Consider the following 24,010-nt stretch of genomic DNA (forward strand, 5'->3'; position numbering starts at 1 on the left):
TATTTTATGGAAAACACAGTCATAAGCAGGGCTGTACCATAACACCAGCCCCCCCCTTTTTTATCTTTTAATGCAATCTTGTCATAAACTTTTTGAAGCCCTCTCATAAATTACATTAGTTCTATTTATTGTCATTATTGACTAATATCCCATGGTGTTAAACATGTCACAATGAAAAAGTCTACAATTATTTTTATACTAAGTGGAAATAAACTGTAAAATGGTAGCCTATTTTTCTGAGATGGGTAAAGAAGTGGGAGACAAGGAACTGATCACATTTAACCATGGACCTTTTATTTATTTTACCTTTCAGATGATAAGTCATTCTATTACCTTGCCTCTTTTAAAGTCACAAATATCAAATACAAAGAAAATTATGGCATAAGATCCTCAAGAGAATTTAGAGAAAGGAGTCATCAGATTGAAAGAATGGTAAGAATGATAGAAATTCTTAATTTTTTTAAATATGTATTTCAGCTGCACTGTGAAGGTGAGCATTTTAATAATTTAATCTCCCAGCACCTTAAGTTCTTTTTCTGTAAAATGGAGATACTAGAGTATTCAAGGTGAAGATTAAATGACTTAATTAATGCAAAATATTTAGAATCATGTTGTGCACTATTAAATGTGTATAGTAGATTAGAGTGGGCAACTGATTAGCTCTTGATGAAAATGTTGGCTGAAATAAATGCTGCCTTACTTTTAAAACTTTCTTTATAAACTAATAGTTTTAATTTAATTACCAGCTATAGGAATACATTTTACAATTGTGTGAATCTATTTTTTGGCTGTACCTGTTTATAGAGTACAATATGACAATTCCATACATGCATGCAATGATACTGATCATATCAGGCTAGCTAGCATTTCCTATTTTTTAAATTTTTAAAAAATTTCTTAACAATAATAGTACTTCTTTACAGGATACAGTGTAATATCTCAATAAATGTATGCAATGTGCATTGATCAAATCAGGATAATTGACATTTCCCTGTCCTTATCATTTCTTTGTGTTTGGAGCCTTTGAGCTCCTTTCTTTTATTTGTTTATAAAGTAGCTCATAAGTTATTGGGAACCCAGACAACCTACTGTGCTGTACCACATTGGAACTTATTCCCTCTATCTGTGTTTTGTTACCTATTGTGCATCCTCTCTAGTGTCCCTTGCCACCAGTCTAGTAACCACTATTCTGTGTTCAAATAGACTCTTTAACCTTTGATGCATGAGATAGAACATGCAGTACTTGTCTTTCTGAGTCTGATTCACCTAACACAGTAAGACCCTCCAGTCCTCCCAGTCCCCCCATTTTATTGCAAATGATTGGATATCACTCTTTCTAATAGTCTGTTGTTTATATAGACCACATTTTCTTTATTTATTCATCTGTTGATGGAAACCTATATGATTCCATATCTTGGCTATTGTTAATAATACAGCAAAAGCCGTGGGAGTATATGTATCTCTTTGATATGTTGATTTTATTTCCTTTGATATATGCCTAGAAATGGGATAGACATAATATATAGTAGTCCTTTGAGGAACCTCCACTATACTGTTTTCCATAATGTCTGTACTAACTTCCATTCCTACCGATGGTGTATGACTTTTGTTTTCCACAAATCCTCACCAGCATTTATTTTTGGTCTTTTTGATAATAGTCTAAATGGATTGAGATATCTAAACATAGTTTTGATTTGCATTTTTCTGATAGGTAATGATATTGAAATTTTTTTATGTATTGGTTGGACATTTGAATTTCTCCTTTAGAAGAGGCTCTATTAATACCATTTTAATGGATTATTTGGGTTTTGTTGCTATTGAGTATTTTAGTTCCTTATGTATTCAGGATATTAATCCTTTGTCATAGTAGTATTTCAAAAATTTTATCCCAGTGTGTAGGTTGTCTCTCCACTCGCTCATTTTCCTTGTACAGATTGTTCTTAGTTTGTATAATCTCATTTGCCTATGTTTTTCTTTTGTTGCCTGAACTTTTGGGGTCTTACCCAAAAAGATTTTGCATATATCAATGTCTTGAAGTGTTTCCCTATGTTTTCTTCTAGATTTTTCATGGTTTCAGATTTTCTGTTTAGATCTTTGATCCATTTTTAGCTGATTTTTTGGCATAAAGTGGGAAATAGGAGTCACTTTTCACTCTTCTACATATGAATATGCAATTTCTCCATTAGTATTTAGTGTGTCCTTTCTCCACTGTATGCTTTGACACCTTTGTTAAGAATTATTTCACTGTTGATGCATGTGTAGAAAAGAATATGTACTAGCATGATTCTAGGATTATTTCTACATTGTTTCTCTTAATTAAAAGATGAGACAGTCCCCTCACTACAAAGAATTATCTGGGCCAAAATTACCATAATGCTAAGAAATCTTGGCCTACTTTATGACTTCTCTGCTCTACATTATCAGTCATTTTTCTTTCTTTGACTGACTTGAAGACATGAATTGAATACTTCACCAACTAAAGAAATCTCTCTTGTTTTTGTAAAGGCTAGGAGTTCTCTATTTAATTTTAGTTGAGTCTTCAAAAAAAGAGAGAACATATGGTAAACCTTTAATCTTGAACCAATGTCCTCTATTTTACTTATGGTCAAATTTTACCATTCAGAAATTATCTACTTTTTAAAATAATATCCTAATGTTTTAAATTATTGAGTTTAAATCATGGTTATTTAGTAAAATTGTATATATGGAGTCAGTATTTCTAGCATCACTCTCTGACCCAAAACCAACTGGAAATGTCAAAGCCTATAACTTTTTGTTTTTGGCAGTTAAAATTACCAATTAAAATAAGTGCCTTCCTACTAAAAATTCTTAATTTGAATGTATCCAAATTAGGAATAAAGTAGGAGCATTCAATTCATTGTCATGTATAAAGGATTTAGCAAGTGCCTAACCTAGAACTTGCACTGTGCTAGATGTCATTCCATCACAAGCAGGTCTCCACCTTCCTGTCAAGAACTTTGTATGGGTTCCATACTTCAAATCTAGTGCTATAAATATTTGTTTTTTACATAATATGAACAGAAAAATATAATTTTTTTGACAGGCAGAGTGGATAGTGAGAGAGAGAGACAAAGGTCTTCCTTTTGCCATTGGTTCACCCTCCAATGGCCGCCACGGCTGGCGCGCTGTGGCCAGCGCACCGCACTGACCCGATGGCAGGAACCAGGTACTTACCCTGGTCTCCCGTGGGGTGCAGGGCCCAAGCACTTGGGCCATCCTCCACTGCACTCCCTGGCCACAGCAGAGAGCTGGCCTGGAAGAGGGGCAACCGGGACAGAATCCGGTGCCCCGACCGGGACTAGAACCCAGTGTGCCGGCGCTGCAAGGTGGAGGATTAGCCTATTGAGCCACGGTGCCGGCAATATTTTCTTAAACTTTTCATGATATATTGACTTGATGTGGGCTGGGGTATATTAATTTTTACTCCAGGTCTTTGTCTTGTGCAAAGATAAACATTCCAACTTCAGAAACATATAAGGTGCAAACATGTTAACAAAATTTATTCAAAAGTTGATAAAGTAAATATATATAAATGTGTGCATGGGTTGCCCCACACAGAAGAATATCCATCACAGTGGGTAGTGGGCCAATGGAAAGGGAGAGATAGGGGCCGGTGCCGTGGCTCACTTGGTTAATCTTCCACCTGCAGCACTGGCATCCCATATGGGCACTGGGTTCTAGTCCTGGTTGCTCTTCTTCCAGTCCAGCTCTCTGCTGTGGCCCAATAGGGCACTGGAGGATGGCCCAAGTGCTTGGAGCCCTGCACCCACATAGAAGACCAGGAGGAAGCACCTGGCTCCTGGCTTCTGATTGGTGCAGTGCCGGCCGTGGAGGCCATTTGGGGGGTGAACCAATGGAAGGAAGACCTTTTTCTCTGTCTCTCTCTCTCATGTCTAACTCTATCTGTCAAATAAATCATAAAAAAAAGAAAGGGAGAGAGAAAGGGCATCTGAACAACACCTTCAGAGTGAAAAAGAGACAGAGACAAAGAGAGAGACACATACAGAGAGAGAAAGAGAGACTCACTCGTGTGCTGGCCCCTTTTATGTGATAGGGGGTGGTGCCTCTGCAGGCATATTGCCACCTGGGAACTTTATGGTTCATCCACCAGCTCCACATGGGATTTAATATTCATATTTTCATGGCGTCTCCTTAGGTCCCAGATGAAGCAGGTGCATCCCAAGAAAGGGGACATTTTGATTGATAAAAGTTAGAGATGGAATTACAATTGAGGTTTTTATAGAGGCTTCCAGTTCACAGAGGGAAGTTGCCTGCTTATTTATTCCAAGAATTTGCTTTGGAAATAAATGGTTACCCCATAAAAATACTATAAATGATGTGACAGTTACTATAGTTGGAGAGGTAAATGATTTCCAAAATAATGACTGAGATAATCTCATGATTCCCATACAGGAGGCAGCATTTTAATAACAAAAGCCTATAGATGTTGATTCTATATTTCTCTAACATGTCTCAATAGTAGCTTCCTGCTAAAACTCTATTTCTCTCCTCATGCTCTAAAACTATAACACAGTTTGAGGGACTATGTTAAAGACTTCTTAACACTTGAAATACCAAAACTCTTTGATGATGTAAAACACTACCTTTCAATATATATTTGCATCTGAAAATTAAAAATGTGTGATTAGAGATCTTCCAAAGGATAGAGACATAGTAGAGCATTCTCTAGCTTCAACTAATAAATTCTTGCTAGGTTTGATCTGAAGACCTAAAGACCTCCCATCAGACCCTCCTTTCAGACACCATAATTAGATTAACTGTCCACCCATGGCCTCTTGATCCTTAATAGTTAGACATCAGAGTTTTCATATCTGCATGAGTTTCAGCAGTGGGTTTCTCTTTCATTCATAATATTCCACCCCCTGTCTTCCCAAAACTTGTGCTCTTCTCACATATAACATACAATCATACCAACCCAGGAGTCCTAAATTCTAAATGCAGTAGAACACTAATTTAAAAGTCCATATAGTCCATAATCTCATCTGACACTCAAGGCAAACTTTCTTAGCTGTAAAACTATGTAAGAAAAAACAAGTAACTTAATTCCAAGATACAGTGGAGAGGCAGGCAAGGAATATATATTCCAAACAGAGGAAACAAGTAAATAGAAAGGACTAATAGGGCCAAAGCAAAGTTACTTTACAAAATCAGTTGCTCACCACTGGACAGCCAATTCACCAGAGATGAGAGCTGATAAGATAAAAATGGCAGTCTTGGGGAAAGAGTGGATCTCTGGATCAGAAATATACTCTTTCTGTCCAACCCGTCTACAGAAGGATTTTTAAGGGAAAGGGGAAGCCACAGGGGGAGTTTGGAAATAAACAGTAGGTCTAGTCAGTTAATTATCAGGCATATTTCAGGATGTGTTCTGATGATCACCCTGGCACTAGACCATGGAGATTTCTTTGCTATGGATAGAGCTCAGCTGTTTGTAGTTAGTGGTTGCAAATTTCTTCCTTAGCTGGGATGCCATTCTAGCCATTTCCTTTCAGTTCGCTCTTGAAATTCTTATGCAAACATTATTATTCACAAGTCTAGTACAAAAATCACAGGATTAGTCACAAGATAAGTCACAAGACAAGTCATAGATAAGTCACAGGATTAGTAGTTGGTTTTTGTTAGCTAAAATGTAAAAAGAAGGGATGAGAATATGCATTTCTTAGGGTTATAGCAAAACTGAAAACCAACAGGAAAAATGTTAACTCTCAAAGTTCCATGTCCAGCATCACCAAATTCCTGTGTTGGGAGCTGGGCTCCCAAGAGCTTAGGCAGCCCCACCCCTACAGATGTGCTGGTCGCAGCCCGTGCTTCAGTTCTCAGGGGCTGGAGTCTCACCTCTGTGGTTTCACCAGCCACTGCCCTGCTGGGGAGTCACTGTCATGACTATGATCCTGGAACTGATCTCTCTCCAGGCCCCAGTTTGTCTCTAACACCCTTTGAAATCTATTTAGAGGCCTCCATGCCTCCTTGGCACTGTCAAACTTTGCTGATGGGGTGCTCTCTTGGGCTGCACACTGATAATCTGCAACTTTCCTTGGCAGATTACTGGCACCTCTACATTTCTAAGATTTCCTTTTTCATTGTTCCAGCCATGGGCTTCAATCTCACAGCGTAAATCTGCCTGGTCGTCCAGGCTTTCCTCTATATCTCAGTGGGAGACCCCAGGACCCCAGAACTCTTGCATTCTGCATGCCTGCAAAACCAGTATCATGGATAACACACTGGTACTCTTTCTTGAAAGGATTTTTTCCCTGGAAGATCATTAAAAACAAATTTGTAGTTCTGGGCCTCTGATGAGTTTGTGATGGGAGGGCAGGCTGGAAGTTCTCTGAAATGCCCCCAGGGTCTTCCTCCCATTGTTGTGCCCATTAACACATGCTTCCCTTTCACTTGCACTAATCTCTTTAACATGTGGTTTCTCTAACTCATTTTCCTGTCCCCAGTAAGCTTTTTCTTCATTTCTTCCCTGACCATGCTGCAAATTTTCTAAATCTTTCTGCTCTGCTCCATTTTGCTCCTGATTCTTGCTGTAACACTAAGAGTCGCCAATAACACCCATACTACAGCCTGAACACTTTGCTTTGCTGCCTTGAAATGTCTCCGAACAAACTAGCCGGACTATCATCTTTTTTTTTTTTTTTTTTTTTTTTGACAGGTAGAGTTATAGACAGTGAGACAGAGAGACAGAGAGAAAGGCCTTCCTTCAGTTGGTTCACCCCCCCAAATAGCTGCTACGGCCGGCGCAATGCACCAATCCGAAGCCAGGAGCCAGGTACTTCCTCCTGGTCTCCTATGCGGGTGCAGGGGCCCAAGCACTTGGGCCATCCTCCACTGCCTTCCCGGCCACAGCAGAGAGCTGGACTGGAAGAGGAGCAACCGGGACTAGAACTTGGTGCCCATATGGGATGCCAGAACCGCAGGTGGAGGATTAACCAAGTGAGCCATGTCGCCAGCCCCCAGGCTACCATCTCTAAGTTCAGCCTCCCACAGTCTCAGGACAAGGACATAATATCACAATGTAGCAAGGATCCATCATTTTATATCAGCATTGCCTTTACTGTCCACATTTTTACCAGCATTCAGGTCTTCAGGATCGTCTTCCAAACTGTCCATAATGCTCTTCTTACATCATTCTAGGCTTCCTCTAGATTTCTCCTTCAAACTCTCCCAACCTTCCCTGCTAAACCAACTGCAAAGGTTTCTCCACATCTTCAGATGTACTTATTAGTGATGACCCCACTTCTCCATACCAATTTTCTGTATTAGTCAGCTTTTTGTTATTTTAACTAAATACCCAAGAGGAGCTTCCTGAGAATGAAAAAGTTTATTTCCGTTTACAGTTTGGAAGTTCACAGTGGAGGATCAGGTGGCCCCATTCGCCAGTATTAGGAAGAGGTAGGTCATAGTGCAGCAGGTACAAAGGTACACAGTGAGCCAGGTATCAGAGAGAGAAGCTAGGCTTGAAATAACAAAGTTGAAGCAACAAAGTCTCTTGCAAAAGCTGCCTTCTAAGGGCAAGCCCTCAATGACCTAAAGACCTCCCATCAGACCCCCACACACACACCCAGACACCTTAAGTAGATCAAGTCTCCACCTTTAATCCCTCAACCCTTAACATTATGACTTCAGTGTTGAAACATCTACATGAGTTTGGGGAAGCCAATTACTCTTCAATCAATAACAGGAAGTGGGGACAGCAGGAAAAGGCACAGGGAGAAGCTAGACAATGATGTGGCTTCAATAATGCAGTCTTAGGTAGATTTCTGTGGGAGACCTGGAGCCTACATTCCATCACGGAGGTGGTTCTGGATAGAAGAATGGGTGATGAGAGGGGCTGTTGGTATTATACCAAAAAGGGCTGCCTTGGGAAGGTGGAGCAAAACCTCCCAGACATTACTGGACCAGTGCTCAGGTACGGCAAGGGCAACCTTCTGGAGAAATGCAGGGAGGAGATGTTACTAGTCAACACTTACGGAAGTGTGGGTATACCTGTCCATTGAATTTGCAGTGTTAGTAGAGAATGAGTTTCTGCTGCAATTCTTAGATCACAATTAATCATCACTAAGTGAATTCTGTTTCTTAAGAAATTTAAGAAAAAAAAATTCCTGATAAATGACTATAAAGAATAACTTCTTGCTGGCCTAGATCTCTAGAACACTCAAAGAAAGATTCTGAATTCACTTCCCATTCTTCTGTTGGTCTTTAAATTATCCATTCCCATGATAGACACTTTTGGTAACAAATAATAGAAGTAACTAATAAAGTAATGATATATAAATGATAGATTCATAGATGATGTACTTCGATGATATATAATAAAAAGAGATAGATAGATTGATAGATAGATAGATAGATAGATAGATAGATAGATAGATAGAATAACATATAGGGCAATGAATGCTATTGGGGAAACCTAAAGATTCATCATCTGGCTTTAGGAATGACCAGAACAAACACTGTTCTTGGGTTTTTGTTCTTTCCATTTTTCTGTATGTGGCAAATAAGTTACCTAATAGCTACCTTAAATTTACATTTTGCTAGGGTAATAACTGAAGCAAGAAAAGCATGTTTTCCACAATTTTCCTTATTGGGAAATGTGAAGAAGTCCAGCTTTCAGGTTGGCCCAATTGGGAACATTTACCCATTCCTACCCTAATTACTGTGATCACATGAAACTGTGACACTCTAATGGGAGATAGGAGAAGAGGGCAAGTTTAGCTGCACTGAAACTACAAGGAAGAAAACCACGTTACCCTTCTGCATTCAAGAGTCTGCTTAACATTTCCACTTGGGTCTCTCATAGACCTCTCAAAGTTATCCTGTCCTAATCCCAGTCTTGAAGGTGTTTTCCTCTCCTATTTTCTTGTCCCTATTTTGTTTTCCATCTAACTAATGACATCATTGTCTACCTCATTCCTAGAATACTTTCATTTCCCTTATCCTCATGTCTAATTTATTCAAAAGTCATGTTTCTACTGCCAAATCATTATATCCATCCCATCCTATACAAACCTAGCTGATATCATCCTTCAAAGAGGTAACTCAAAGTTATCACTGTTTCTGCTTCGTATTCTATTATCTTTTAATGTACACCACATTTCACAAATGGCTTCCAAATGTAGTCTGAAAAAAATCCAGTCTCCTCAGCAAAATCTCCATGCACCTGCAGGCTTTGGTCTGACTCCTCCCACATCTGCACTTTCCTCATTGCTCACATGTACTACCTCGTTGACCTTCTTTTGGATTCTTTGCACAATCTGTTTCCTCCACCTGGAAGATTACCTCGTGACCCTATTCTTTTGTTCTGAGTCCTTCTCATCTTATAGTTGTCACTTAAACATCACTTATAACCCTCCTCTATTATAGTCCCCCAGGCATTTTTTTCACTGTTATTTCGCTATATTAACTGCATTCGTAATGACTGTCTTTTTGTATATCTGTCTATGCTATGAATCTTAAGCCTATATCTTTGTGTTCACAATGCTTTATGCTACTGTTATAGTGTTTCAAACATAGGAGATCCCTAATTGATTGTATTGAATGAATAAATAAATGACAAAAAAGGAAGGAGATAGAGTTTATTGAAAGACTTAGGAAGGAGAACAAAAGTAAGCATTTTTCGTCTTCATACTCTTGGTTAAGATTAATCATAGCTGGGGAATCAACTATTAATGAAAGTTGTACACCTACCTGTGCAAAGTGATAAAACCAAAGTTAGGAAAAGATAGTCCCTTCTTAAAGGATTTTATAAGATGGTTTACGTATGGAAATTTACACATGAAAAAGAATATAAAAATTTAGATAACAAAGTGGTAAATAAGACATGCCACAGTGCAGCATACAATTGTCAAAATGTATGACTTGAGTGATCATTATTTTAGAAGTTCAGAGGAAGGAAAATCTCTTTGAGTTAGCAGATTTTCTTAGAACAGAAAGGGAAATGGAATCAGTTTGCTGGTGTTTTTGGTCTCTACTGGTACATATTCCCCTGACTGACTGGAAAGGAAATTCGCAGAATTTGCCTGACTTAATTTCATGAATGGACCTCAGAGGAATTTCCTGGCTAGCATCAGTAACTTTTGGTCTTTCCTGAGTACTTAATTTGCATTCAGTCCTAGCCTGATGAAAGTTGTGAGTTCAAACTTGCCAAAGACAATCATTGGATGAGCCCCAGGCCATTTAGAAAGAGTCACAGTTGATGCTTTAAATATGTTTTGTCATTTTGTAATGCTGGAGTTCAAACCAAGGTCTACAGTTGGTCTCTGATTTTAAGGTGAACTTTTCCCCCATTTTACCCTCAGTAAAAGACTGTCTTTTTTTAAAAAAAAAAAATGAAATAGACTTAGAATCTTAGAGACTATCTTATTTCAAATGGAATAGTTGTTGATAAAATGACTTAGTTTAGGTTTTGATGATTAAAAGGCAAAGCTACAATTAATAGTTTAGACTATCATGTTACTGAGTTCCTGGAAGAAAAAATATAAAAACTAATTAAACTTTTCTGAAAATGATATTATAATAATAGTTACCTGTAGAGGAAAAGTTCCTTTAGTCTGTTAACTTTAGAAGTAACAAAGGCAATCTCTCAAGAGGTTCTCTTTTGTAAGGCTTAGCTTTATGGATGAAAAACTGGATTTGTGGCCTGTTTTTAAGGCTTATTTCCCCAGAACCTTCCTACCCACTGACAAAGCTTCTTAGTAAACTCTAGTTAGGATTCATAATATTCTGTGCATTTTCTTGTAAAATTCAGTTTTAGCAACAAACCCTGCAAAGTCAAGTTAGCCAGAATCTCTACTAAATATCTGATCACCTGATCCTCCAGCACCCTCCAGATGACCAGCACTGGAGGTCTAAGGATGAACCAGGCACACCCCTTGCTCTCCCACACCTCTATACTTCAAATGGAAGTCTTCATCTTGAAGCTGTATTGCTTTCCTTGCTGGTCATCTTCATCAGTATAGAACACATTCTCCTGTTCTACAAGCACAACTCTGAAATCACATGGACAGCTAAAATTTATGTGATGATTTTATTCCTGCTCTTCTAGCCCCAGGTGAAGACCTGGGCCTCATCATGGCTGGGATTACAGTAAATGTCATCCATGTGGGCATGAATACACTCTCACTGTATGTCCCTGGGCTACATTGAAGTGGTAGGTTCTTCCTGGGCCAACACCACTTCCCCGTTCTTCCTGTCTGCTCTTCTTTTCCCAGATGTGTAGTGGGGAAAAAATGCACATGGAAACCTGGGAAATTTGGAGCCTAAAGGTATAGGCTCCAGTAGTGGAGTTCCAACTCCACTGGCCACTCCCAGCATGTTCATGGTGTACATTGACGCTTGAGATAAGAACTTTGCTGTTGAACACAGGCCATCATGTATAAACTGACCTGTGTGGTCCACATGGTCCCTTAGTTTTGGTGTGACAACCAGTGTCCAAATGGGAAAGGCTCTGTGGGCAGGGAATGCTGACCAAGCTCAATGACCCCACAGCAGCATTCTCCTGTGGGCCAGTGTGTGCCCTTGCACTGGTGTTTTACTTGCAGCTTTGAAGGACCTGCTTCCCTCTGTATTCCCCAGTGACAAAGATATTCTCTTTGTGAGCCAAGTGGTACCTACTTGGCTCCTTCTATCCATCTGGTGCATCTGTGGGCACCTGTGATGGAATCCTGAGAGGTATAGAGAGACAAAAGATTGGTGCTGTCTTGAATACAATTGGTTGTTAATATGTTTGGCTTTCCCATGGAAGTATATCTGATGTTTCCTGCTGAACTTGGGATAACAGGTCTGTGGTCTGCATTGATAGGTTGTGGCTTCTTTCATGTCCTTTTCTATTTGGTGTATATCTTGAGGACAAGCAGGAGTAGCATTGGAGAGCAGGCTCGGGTTCCAGCTGGGCTAAAGGGGCATGAAGAGAACTTACCTACTCCAAGGGATCCACCTATCCTGAGAAGAAGTGCCAATGGTGTGCTTTTGCCAGACCAGTGATTCAGACCATCCAATTGGGAAGAAAACAAGCAGTATGCAGTGGCCACAATTGGAGATTTTTTGGCAATGAAATAATTTTCTATCGTGGAATGGCTTTAACTGGTGTTGCTATTGTCCCATTAGCAGGAATTTTTAGAATTTTCAATGACTACAGCTGAAATTTCTGAATTATCACCAGCCGACAAGGTAGAAATGCTAATTATATTCCATCTAATATGCATGAAGGTGACCTTATTGTTTGGACAATGGTTTCACCTTCCACTGTGAGTAGAAGGGATAGCATCAATGTTTTCTTGTTTATTTGACAAATTGTACTATTCTAATGGGAATCAAGAAAAGAGCCACAATGTTAAGTAAGATTTTCTGTTAACTCCATTCTGGTTTCTAAATATATTATCTGATGTTCTGTGCTGTAAATGTTCTTTAATCTTTCTTATATTTAGGAGCTTCCTTCTTCCAGGAAATAGCTTGTTCTCCTATTAAATGTTATCATTCATCTGGTTTTATTTGTGCTTCTCTGTTGATGTACTTAATCTTAGGTATTAGGTATGTACTGTCCCTTAGGTATTGCCATATGAACTTTTGTAAAATGAACATAGTAAATTTTTAAAGAAAGAAATTTAAAAAAAGAAGCTTTGAAGGTTGGGCACGGCAAGATTTGAGCCAATGAAGGGGTGAGATAGTGGTGCCCACACTGAGAGAAATCTTGGACTTGAAGCAGAAGTATAATACATTTAGGTGTGTACTCTAGATGCAATATCTTTGTTGCTGGCATTCAAGGGGAGAAAGAAGTGGGACCACATAACCATGACAGTGAGGAGACTACTGCAGATGCCTAGACACAAGTTTTAAAGGAACTGATTTTGGTCCCTAACTGTATATTTGTAGCAAAGGAAGGGGATCAAGCATTCACAAAGTAAAATCTGCCAGGCATTATTTCTAGTTTAGCGGATTCAGAGAAATGGGGGAATATGGCAGAGAAGGGAGACCATATTTTCTCTTCCCAGAAGATATAGTAATTGGGAGAGGCAAGACTTAACCTTGGCAATGGATTTTATGTAAGCTTTCATGGATCTGAAGTTTCTGACTTCTGATTCTCAGCCCAATATTTGACTAAAAATGTAAATTTGATTCTCTCTGCTGTAATGTTCTTTAGTCTTCCTTATCTTGAGTCTCTTTCTTCTTCCAGGAAACTGGTACATTCTTCTATCAAATATTAATGTTCATCTATTTTTGTTTGTATTTCTCATTGAACAGAGGCAATGCCTCATCAGTTGATTGGGTTCCCTTTTGGGAATCAGAATTCTTTAAGAAATCAGCTCATTGAACATTCTAAATCCTTCAGTGGCTCAGATTGGAACAGCTGAGTCATGCAATGCTAATGGTATGGAGTGTAGTGATTCCCAGCCCCAGTACTGGTTGTGAAACCCTGCATGTTGCATAGAGATGACTAACAAGTGAGGGTGTAGGAGACACATGACAGATATCTCAAGTTATGTCAAATGGCCTAGTAATCACAGAATAATTTCAGAAATCAACTGATTGGTATCAGTAGTGGACTTGATGCTATACTGGGGAATGAGTGCAGCAAACAGGGTAAGCCATCTTAGAAACCAGGATGCTGCCTTATAAAACAGCACATATTTTAAATGATGTAATAATGAAAACTAACACTGTCAATAATTTACTAGATACCAGACAAGGTGTGAAATGTGTAATTATATTTTATTTCCAACAGTTGCCATGCCAAGCTACAGAGAATTGTCAAGTTGTATAATTTTGTTAAAGTTTTTCAGGATTAGAACTCAGATTTAGTGTTACCATTGCAAATAAACCACTTGAATGAACTAAAATTTTGATTTTGCCTCAAATCTCTACATAAGACAAGAAATATCATTTTTCTTAAAGCTAATAATAAAAATAAAGCTAATATAAAATATTAGCTAATATAAAAATATTTTTCCTTTTTGTTTGTTTGTTTTTGTAACCAGATATCTAGGATATTTAGACGTTCTTCTGGAGGAGGACGATTCATCAAATCACATGTTATTAAATTAAGGTATGTACATTGATTTGTAGCTTCACCCCTCTGCTATTAAGATGGAATATTTTAGCATGATTGCTCAGCTGCTCTGAACACATCTTTGCAGCCACATAAAGGTTTCATAAATGTCGGGTAGCCCAGGCCATGCTACTTATTTCCCAGGCACTATGGGAAATGTAAAGGGCCCTACAACAGAAATGTCCCAATTACTAGGGAGAAAAAAACTAGGAAAAATATGAAGAGAAGGGATGATACTGCTAACACATCTCTGCCCCTTCGGCTGGAGGAAAATTGGTCATTTTATTTTCTTCACTTTAATCCTATTAACCATTGGACTATAACTTTCTCTGCAATAAGGTTTTCCTTTAATGCCAGTACATTTTTATTGCTCTTTCTAAATGTCTTCTTATTTGCATGCTTTGGTGAAAAACAATATACATAAATTAAATAGGGGATTATTATCAGAGACTAAATTACTACAATCCATCTTAAATATGTTTTTATGTGAGGTCTAAAAGACTTAGATTTCACAGTGATAATGCATATATTTGTAATGTTTGTTTCACGTCTTGATAGTAAAGAAAATGCACATCTGATTTTCCTTCTTGTCCTTTCTTCCTTCATTCCTTCTTTACTTTTCTTCCTTTTCCCTTTTTCCTGCCATCACTCTCTCTCTTTCATGTCTTTCTTTTCTTCTTTTCCTTTATATGTAAATTTAAGTTCAGTGATCCCAAAAGGACACCAAAGGCTTTCTAGCCCTAATATCACATTGTAAACTTTACATTTGAAACAATTATCAAATGATTTCCTTTTATAAGAGTTTCTCCAATCATTCATTGATTAACTCATAAGCAAACCCTGAAACTTCAGTGATTTGATACACTCAAGGTTCATTTTATTCTCACCATAGAGGCCAAAGAGTCAAAAGTGGGCAAGGAGTGGGCAGTGGTGGGGACTGTGGAGAACTGCCCATGGGATCTTCTGCATCCGGTTGCAGACAAAGGAAGAGCAAAGGGAAGAAAGCAGTGTGGGAGGTTTCTCAGGAGCCAGGCCTGCAAGTGGAGGACAGCATAGTGCACACATTCCTTTGGCTGGAATTCATTAAGGAATTTTAATAATTTCAAGAGAGACTAAGTGATGAAATCCAGCTCTGTGCTCAGGAAGCAAAGCACATGAGTTTAGTAAACAAAGTCACGGTCTCTGCCATACTGCTCTGAACAATAATAACCATGGTTACCAATTTTGCAGGAAACGCCTTAAAAAGAAAATCTTATAAATTCATACATAGCTGATTTTATGAATATCTCCTCCCCAAAATCCCAATAAACAGCTAAATAAGAGCAACCTTCTAGGTAAATATCATATACCATAGTTCTTTTTTCTCTAAATTATAAGAAAGATTTATTTATTTACTTTAAAGACTCAGAGAGAGAGAGAGAGATCTCCCGCATCCACTGGTTCACTTTCCAGGCAGTGGCCATGCGTTCAGGGCTGAGTCAGGCCAAAGCCAGGAAACAGGAGTTTCATCTGGGTCTCCCACAGTGGGTGACAGGGACCCAAGTACTTGGTCCATCTTCTGTTGCTTTTCCCAGGCATTAGCAGGGAGCTGGATTGGAAGTTTAACAGCCAGGACACAAACCCATGCCAATATGGGATGCTGACATCCAAAGCTACAACTTCACCCACTATGGCACAACATAGGCCCCCATATACAGTACTTCTCAGATGCTTGCCCTTTGTGTCTTCTACAATGCTGACATCAGTCTAATCATCATAAATCCACTCTTATTCTCTGATCTAGAGATAACTTAAAAAGATGGTTTTACCTAAACTATCCATCATGTTTCTTTAAATTCAGTATGAGTCCTAATAGATACAAAGTGGTTCATGTTGGAGACATGGCCTTACTCACTGCCTTCTTGCTCTTCAGTCCAGATGAACAAGGTGTGAACGTTCTCATGGTGCTCATGTTTCGCTATCCATCTACTGATAGTGCTGAGAGAGTCAAAAAAAAGATCGAAAGGATTTTACATCAAAATCTGAAGATCAAACAGTTACCTTTGACTATAAATAAACCATCTTTTAGCCTCACACGTAAGTCTTCTTTGTTCCTTTATGAAAACAGCTTTGTACACATATATTGAAAAATTACATTTACCATATATACATATAAATTTAAAAAATATCTTTTGCCTTGTTGGACATGCACAGTGATTTTTATTATATTGTTTTTAAACCAAAATAACTACATTCTGTGACCATGTTCCGTAACAAAATTCAACTGCATGTATTTTCTTTTGCCACACACATCTTTCATTGAATAGAGAAATATCCAGGAAACCTCTAGAAGAAATTGAAGATCACATCCTTCTTTTCAATGTCAGGGTTTACAACACAATGCCTCAATACCCCAAAGTGTCCTGCCTTGGTGCATTGAGGACTTTGAACTGAAAGAAATTGAAAGGGCCCTGGAAGAAGATATTTCTGACTTTATCCTGCCCTGCTTCCCTTCTTCCCCAAAATGAGCTACAGTAACTAGAACTCTTCCTCCCCAAAGTAAGCCATAAAACTTAGACATATTGTTCCAACCTTCCCCTGCCTTTCTGAGTAGAAGCTGGCCTCAGAGAAACTTTATGACCTACCTTGTTTGATAGTAGATCATAAGACCCTCATTCCAAATGGGCCCTGCCATGTATCCAGGCTGAAGAAATGCTACACAGCGAGACCAAGAAGAATCTGAACAGACAGGCTTTGCTGTGACTCCCCCTTCAATCTGTTACCACTAGATTACACTCTTTTGTCCAGATATATTTCTGCAGTACACAGCTGTCCATTCGGCACAAGCAGCTTTCCCTGGATCTTTGCGTCTTCATTTCTGAAGGATCTCATGTCATGAAAAGCTTTTATTAAATGAGTTTGCATGTTTTCTCCTTTAATCTGTCATTATCAGTTTCATTTCAGATCTAATCAGGAACCCTACAATGGGAAATCCATGTTTTTGAAAAAATCACTGTATAAGTCTCCATTTTTGATCACCAAATCATTACAAAAGTTCAATGTCGCTGACTTAAAATGAGCAGAAATGGATATATTTGATGGGAAAAAGATGTCACTGATGTCACAACAACTCTCATTAACTCAATTCCTACTGTTTGTTAGACCAGGGTGTTGTAAGCCCTGGGGGGGGGGTCTATTACATAATAGTTCCCTGGAACTGCTCTAACAACACTGGCCAGTGGTGATATGCCTAAACCTAGAAGTTTGATCAGCACCAGTTGGGATGGGAAGAGGAGATTGCTTCCTCAAGTTAGACTTGGGCCCCCACAGAAAGGAATCACGCTGTCCTTATCCTTTGTTTCCTAATTTTTTTTTTCTGTTTCTTTTTTTTTTTTTTTTTGACAGGCAAAGTGGACAGTGAGAGAGAGAGACAGAGAGAAAGGTCTTCCTTTTGCCGTTGGTTCACCCTCCAACGGCCGCCGCGGCCAGCACGCTGAGGCCGGCGCACACCGCACCGATCCAATGGCAGGAGCCAGGTACTTATCCTGGTCTCCCATGGGGTGCAGGGCCCAAGCACTTGGGCCATCCTACACTGCACTCCCTGGCCACAGCAGAGAGCTGGCCTGGAAAAGGGGCAACCGGGACAGAATCCAGCACCCTGACCAGGACTAGAACCCAGTGTGCTGGTGCCGCAAGGCAGAGGATTAGCCTAGTGAGCCGCGGCACCGCCCTTTTCTGTTTCTTAAGCAAAGTCATAAAATAAAGTGTCTTCTGATTTTATTTTAAAGTGAAATTATGCCATTTGTACTCAAAATCAGAGTAGAGATTGTTATGTAAGAAAGTACCTCAAAAAGTTTTTAAAAGAATGAAATGAAAAGATAAGTTTATTTCGGTGAAAAAACTTTTGAAAACTATTCAGATGTTTTTTTAAACTTTTTAAACTTTTATTTAATAAATATAAATTTCCAAAGTACAACTTTTGGATTATAGCGGCTTTTTTCCCCATAACCTCCCTCCTACCCTCAACCATCCCATCTCCCATTCCCTCTCCCATCCCATTCACATCAAGATTCATTTTCAATTACCTTTATATTCAGAAGATCAATTTAGTATATACTAAGTAAAGATTTCAACAGTTTGCACCCACACAGAAACACAAAGTATAAAGTACTGTTTGAGTACTATTCATACCTTTTTCATAGTTTTCATGTACTTTATTGAGATCTCTTGTGTATGTTACTTGTTATGAAAAATCTTGTGCTCTTTTGAAATATGGATGTTTCAGATAATAATTGTTTCTGTTAATGACCATTTAAACAAAACAACATGAAATGGGAATATATTCTTTTTACCAACTAATTCATGTTTTATTTATTACAGCTATTGACAATAAAAAGATGAGAAATCTTCTCAACAGTCGTAAGTTCAAAAATCCACAATTATCTGTTTATTTCACAGCAAATATAATAAAAAATGCCATAGAAAAGTTAGCAATGCAATTTACCAAGCTTTTAAAAGTTTCTTTTAATATTATTACTTCTCAGTTAGATGTGTCATATTTTTAATTGTTTATATGACAGGCAGAGAGACAGAGAGATGAAGACAGAGTTTGCATCTGTTGTTTCACTCCCCAAATTACCACAATGGCCAGAGCTGGGCTAGGCTGAAGCCAGCAGATGGCACATGACCCATGTCTCCTACTCATGTTTCTTGAGTCTTTACCACTGCCTCCAAGAGTCTGTATTATCAGGAAGATAGAATTAAAAGCCAGAGTCCAGTATCAGACTCAGGTACTCCAACATGGATTGCAGGCATCTTAACTGATATTTTAACCACAAGGTTATATGGCTGCCTACAGGATATTTTTCCATTAATTTATATTTTTGTAAGAAGGTGTCCTTCTGGGGCCAGCGCTGTGGCACAGTGAGTTAAAACCCTGGCCTGAAGCACCGGCATCCCGTATGGGCTCCAGTTCCAGTCACAGCTGCTTCTCTTCTGATCTAGCTCTCTGCTATGGCCTAGTGTTGAGGTGGATTCGTTCTGAGAGAAGGAGTGCAGTGGGAGCAAGAGGTGTGGCAAGAAGTTGGGACTCAAACTGGTGCCTACATGGGATGCTGAAGCTGCAGGCCATGGCCTAACCCACTGTGCCACAGTGCCAGCCCCCACTATACATTTTTTTTTTTAATTTAGTTTAGAGTCCGCATTGTGGCATAGCAGGTTGAGCTGCTGCCTGCAATGCTGTGATCCCATATGGATGCCGGATTGAGTCCTGGCTGCTCCACTTCAGATCCAGCTCCCTGCTAATAAGCCTGGGAAAGCAGCTCAAGTGGTTGGGCTCCTGCCACCCACATGGGAGACCTGGAAGAAGTTCCTGCTCGTAGCTTCAGCCTGGCCCATCCCTGGCCATTGTGGCCATTTAGGGAGTGAACCAGTGGATGGAAGAACTCTCTCTTTCTGTCTCTCACTCTCTCTCTCTCTCTGTAACTCTGCCTTTCAAAACAAATAAGTAATAAAGATATCTTCCACCCACTGGTTCACTCCCCAGATGGACTCAATGGCCAGGCAGAAGCCACAAGTCTTCTCTATAGACCCTCTTCTGTTGTTTTTCCCAGACCATAATAGGAAACTGCATCTGAAGTGAAGCCAGGACACAAATCAGCACCCATATGGGACGTTGGCATTTCAGGCGACAGCTTTATCCACTATACACAATGGCTGCCTCCACTGTGTATGTTTTAATATAGAGAGACAGGAGTTGATTCCTGGACTGAATACCTTGCAATGTTAGCTAATATTTCTTCTGAACTTCAGTAGGATCAGTTTGGAACCCTATAACATAACCTCAAAGACTAAGTAGTAGGAATGGATCAAAGAGTACCTGGGGCATCAGGTTTTCTAAGCATCTCCAGCCAATGCGAATCAGGATATGCTTTTTTCCTCTCCTTTTCCTGAAAAATAAACGTGCATTTCTGTGGCAGGCTGTGGGATAAGGACGACATCCTCAAACATGCCATTGCCAGCATCCTCTTCAACAGAAAGGATTGTCCAAGGCAGGGAGACAGCTATGGATGGCGAGTGGCCCTGGCAGGCCAGCCTGCAGCTCGTGGGGGCAGGCCATCAGTGTGGAGCTAGCCTCATCAGTAACATGTGGCTACTGACTGCAGCTCACTGCTTCAGGAGGTAAGTGCACCAGGCCAGCTGTGAGCCTTCTTTTCCAAGTTGTCTCCAGCTTATCCTCAGCTCCACTCAGGGTAGACTCTGCTCTGTCACCTCAATGCATTGTGCTTGCTCCTTGCTGCATGCATGGTGCTATGTTTGTACAGCATGTAGTTCTCTGCAGCATTGTGATTTAGGATTATCTCCCCTACTGTATCATAGATTGTCTTTGTGCAATGAGTAGCCATTATACAAGGGAACTTCAAAAACTTCATAGAACATATGATTTATGAACAAATTATGCATTTTAAACTTTTCACCAAAATAAATATATTTCTTAATTCCATTTTTTCTTCATCCTAGTCACAAGTTTCATGTCTTCCACACACACAAGGAGAAAATCATCCACTTTATTCTTCTTTTCCTCACTAATCCCTCTAATTTCCTAATATTGATACCCACTCTTACTTTATGAATAAGTAAAAAGAAATCATAGCTATCTCTTTTGGGACACTGTTTTGTCATTGCATCATCCAACAGTCTCTGCTGGTTTGCATGGTCCAGCATGTTGTGTAGAAGGTGTGAGAGACTTGCTATCTTGTGTTACTGCCCTTGAAATATTAAAGACTAGGGGCTGGCGCCTAGTTAATGGTTAATCCTCCGCCTGCAGTGCCAGCATCCCATATGGGCACCAGGTTCTAGTCCTGGTTGCTCCTCTTCCAGTCCAGCTCTCTGCTGTGGCCCGGGAGGGCAGTGGAGGATGGCCCAGGTGCTTGGGCCCCTGCACCCACATGGGAGACCAGGAAGATGCACCTGGCTCCTGGCTTCAGATCGGCACAGCGCCGGCCTTAGCGGCCATTTGGGGAGTGAACCAACGGAAGGAAGACCTTTTTCTCTGTCTCTCTCTCTCACTGTCTGTAACTCTACCTGTTAAATAAATTAAAAAAAAAAAAAAGAAATATTAAAGACTAGCCGTGGACAACCCAGCAGGAGCTGTCTGCTTGGGCTTTTGTGGTTGTAGCTCTTCAAACTCAGCTGGGAGTGGGTGTTTGGCAGAGCAGTAAAGATTCACCTGGGGTGTCTGTATCCCACCTCAGTGTTCCTGGTTTGAGTCCAGGCTCTGCTTCCAATTTCACTTCCTGCTAATGTGTACCCTGGGAGGCAGCAGATGGTGGCCAAATACACGAGTCCATGCCACCCATGTGGGAGATGCAGATTGTGTTTTTGGCTCCAGGGTTCAGCCTGGCCCCACGCTGAGCTGTCCTAGGCATCTGAGGAGTGAACCAGCAGAGAGAAGATCTCTGTCTCTCTGCCTTTCAAATAAAGTACACAGATACATAAAGTTTTCACAAGCTGGCTGTGTCAGTTCAGACACACAGACACACAGGCTCCTGTGGCCTCAGGAGATCAAGCACGCCACATCTTTATTTCTTGAAGCTTAACCATCTTGTACAGAAAGCTCTTCCTTTCAGATTTTCAGACGACAATATTTCTGAATAAAGCCCCTTTGCTGGGCCCGTGACACTACTCTTACACCCTTCTAAAGGAACTATCCTGAATCAGTCTAGGATGCTCTTTATCATCCTTCTAAGGGTAGCACCCTAAATAGTTCCATGACACTGACACCATTCTTTATTGTAGAATTATAGTTAGAATGACTTAATAAATTTCAGATGACTGTCTGCCACTCCCTCACTAGAGAAGAGAAAAGGACCTCACTTATACAAACATGACTCTCAACCTAACCAGTATCATTTCTTGGAAGTGAACTTGGGTCCCACCCGTTTGTTAAGGCTTTCTCATTTCCTCATGTTAACACAAGTCTTCCTATCTGTGCACTTCTGTTTCCATGAGAGTTTATATCTAATTAGTCTTTTTTTAGGCAAATTAAAAAATAAAACCAGAATACCAAATTTATATTTAGTGCAGAATACATGCTCTAGTGATTGAGAACTTCTTTCAACAGGTCCTAAGCAATCTCTGTGTACTCACGGATTCACCTGGGAACTGGCCAGTCAGCTTGCTAATCAGGAATCACTGGTGGCCATGATAAGGAAAATGTGTTTGCTGGTACAATGGTGATGGGAATGGATCCAAGAGACAATGAAAGGAGGATTGGAGGCAGGAAATTTACACCCTTCTTTTAAAGAGTTTGTAAATGAAAGGGAGCAGAGAGGGCAGCAATGTAGTCAGAGGAAGTAGTTGCTAAAATATGGAAGACGCATTATAGAATATTTTATGATGACAATAATAGTTCAAAAGTGTTGGTTAAGGTGTTGATCGTGGAGAAAGGGGGTTCAGTTTTGGGGGTGATTTTTCATGTAATTGCGTACTATATGTAGAATACTGTTGTTTAGAGAAAACATATTTTAATGACAGCATAGCAGCTACAAAATAATCATTACATTTTTGGAACTGTATTTTCTTCTGCGGAAATAGTATGTTTATTAATTTTGTTCAAGACAAATCTAAGTACCTGCAAGTCCGTGAAAAATGACTGCAGCTTTGTGTGGGCAGGGAAAAAGTTCTTAACGGGATGTCAGAAGACATTGGCTATGTCCTTTTGACCCTAACTGGCTGAGTATATCACTTGCCTGGACAAGTCACTGAGTTTCCGGGTCTCCGTGTCCTTATCCACAAAGCATGTTGAATGGGGTGTATTAAGTGAGGCTTTCTCTCTCATTAGCAGTGCATGAAGGGATGGGAAAACTATTTTGTTTTCCCAATTAGTTTGTGATTGCCTTAAAGCCTGGGGTCATAGGCGTGTTCATGCTTTTATGTAGTAACCAGTGCCTGGTTCTCCTATTAATGTTTTGGTCCTAAGATTTTTCTTTGATTGAAATCTTTTTTTGACATGTAAAGGAGGAAAACATATTGAGAGCAAAAAAACCCTCTCCCTCCCTCCTCAACTCCACACCCTGGGCTTTCTCTGCTCATCCCTAGGGCAGTGCAGAGTATTTTGAAAACCACTGATCTTTCAGGTTTTTTATTTCAATTAAAAGTTAATGAATCATTAATTTAGTAATCCCTCATAAAAGAGGAAATCCCCTTTCTGAATATCTAGTGTGTGATTTCCTTCTACCAAATTTTCCCTCACCCAGAGAATTTCACGTCCAATCTTCCTTAACAAGGATAATTAATAAAAAGAGGGAACTGGACTTTACAGAAGAAATAGGGAGGTAAAGAGATGATAGGACTAGAGCAAATTTGCTTGTGATGGAAGCTTGCAGGAAAAAACCTGCATCTATGTAAAAAGTGAACCACAGTCCAATAAGAGGGACTGATCAGGCCAGAACAAAGGGTAAAGCAGCATGATCAAGTAAGAACTGCTGGGCCCTTGAAAATCAGGGAGGAGTATGGGCATAGGATGAAGATATAGCCCTGGTACCCATGAGGTGTGCAAAGCAGACAAATTATACTTTGTATGAAAGAACACAGTAAAAGCCAGTAGGCAAACAGCCAACCAGCGAGCAATAAAATAAGAATGGATGGAGGATTTTATATTAGTGTGCATATTATCCGAAGCTGATCAAAATTAATTTTCTGCCCAGTTTATTAAAAATAGAGAAAAGAACCAAAAAAAAATCCTAGCAAGCAAAGTATTTAAGTATTAAATGTTAATCAAGGGGCCGGCACTGTGGTGCAGTGGGTTAATGCCCCGGCCTGAAGCACGGGCATCCCGTATGGGTGACAGTTAGAGACCCAGCTGCTCCACTTCCGATCCAGCTCTCTGCTATGGCCTGGGAAGACAGTAGAGGATGGCCCAAGTCCTTGGGGCCCTTCACC

The 24,010-nt window shown here is 39.8% G+C and overlaps 1 protein-coding gene across 1 annotated transcript in view; it reads left to right on the forward strand.

Moving 5' to 3' along the window:
• The window catches only part of LOC103350787 (transmembrane serine protease 11F), an 81,368-nt gene that overhangs the window by 43,612 nt on the left and 13,746 nt on the right, over nucleotides 1-24,010 (forward strand). Inside the window, exons 4-8 of the mRNA XM_008267796.5 lie at nucleotides 314-432; nucleotides 14,019-14,086; nucleotides 16,002-16,165; nucleotides 18,449-18,487; nucleotides 20,047-20,248. Coding sequence (XP_008266018.1) covers nucleotides 314-432; nucleotides 14,019-14,086; nucleotides 16,002-16,165; nucleotides 18,449-18,487; nucleotides 20,047-20,248 — 592 coding nt within the window. The remainder of the gene's footprint in view (nucleotides 1-313; nucleotides 433-14,018; nucleotides 14,087-16,001; nucleotides 16,166-18,448; nucleotides 18,488-20,046; nucleotides 20,249-24,010) is intronic.

This window comes from Oryctolagus cuniculus, chromosome 8, assembly GCF_051225735.1.
Source record: "Oryctolagus cuniculus isolate XC-2025 breed Fujian yellow rabbit chromosome 8, ASM5122573v1, whole genome shotgun sequence".
In the NCBI taxonomy this organism is placed as follows: Eukaryota; Metazoa; Chordata; class Mammalia; order Lagomorpha; family Leporidae; genus Oryctolagus; species Oryctolagus cuniculus.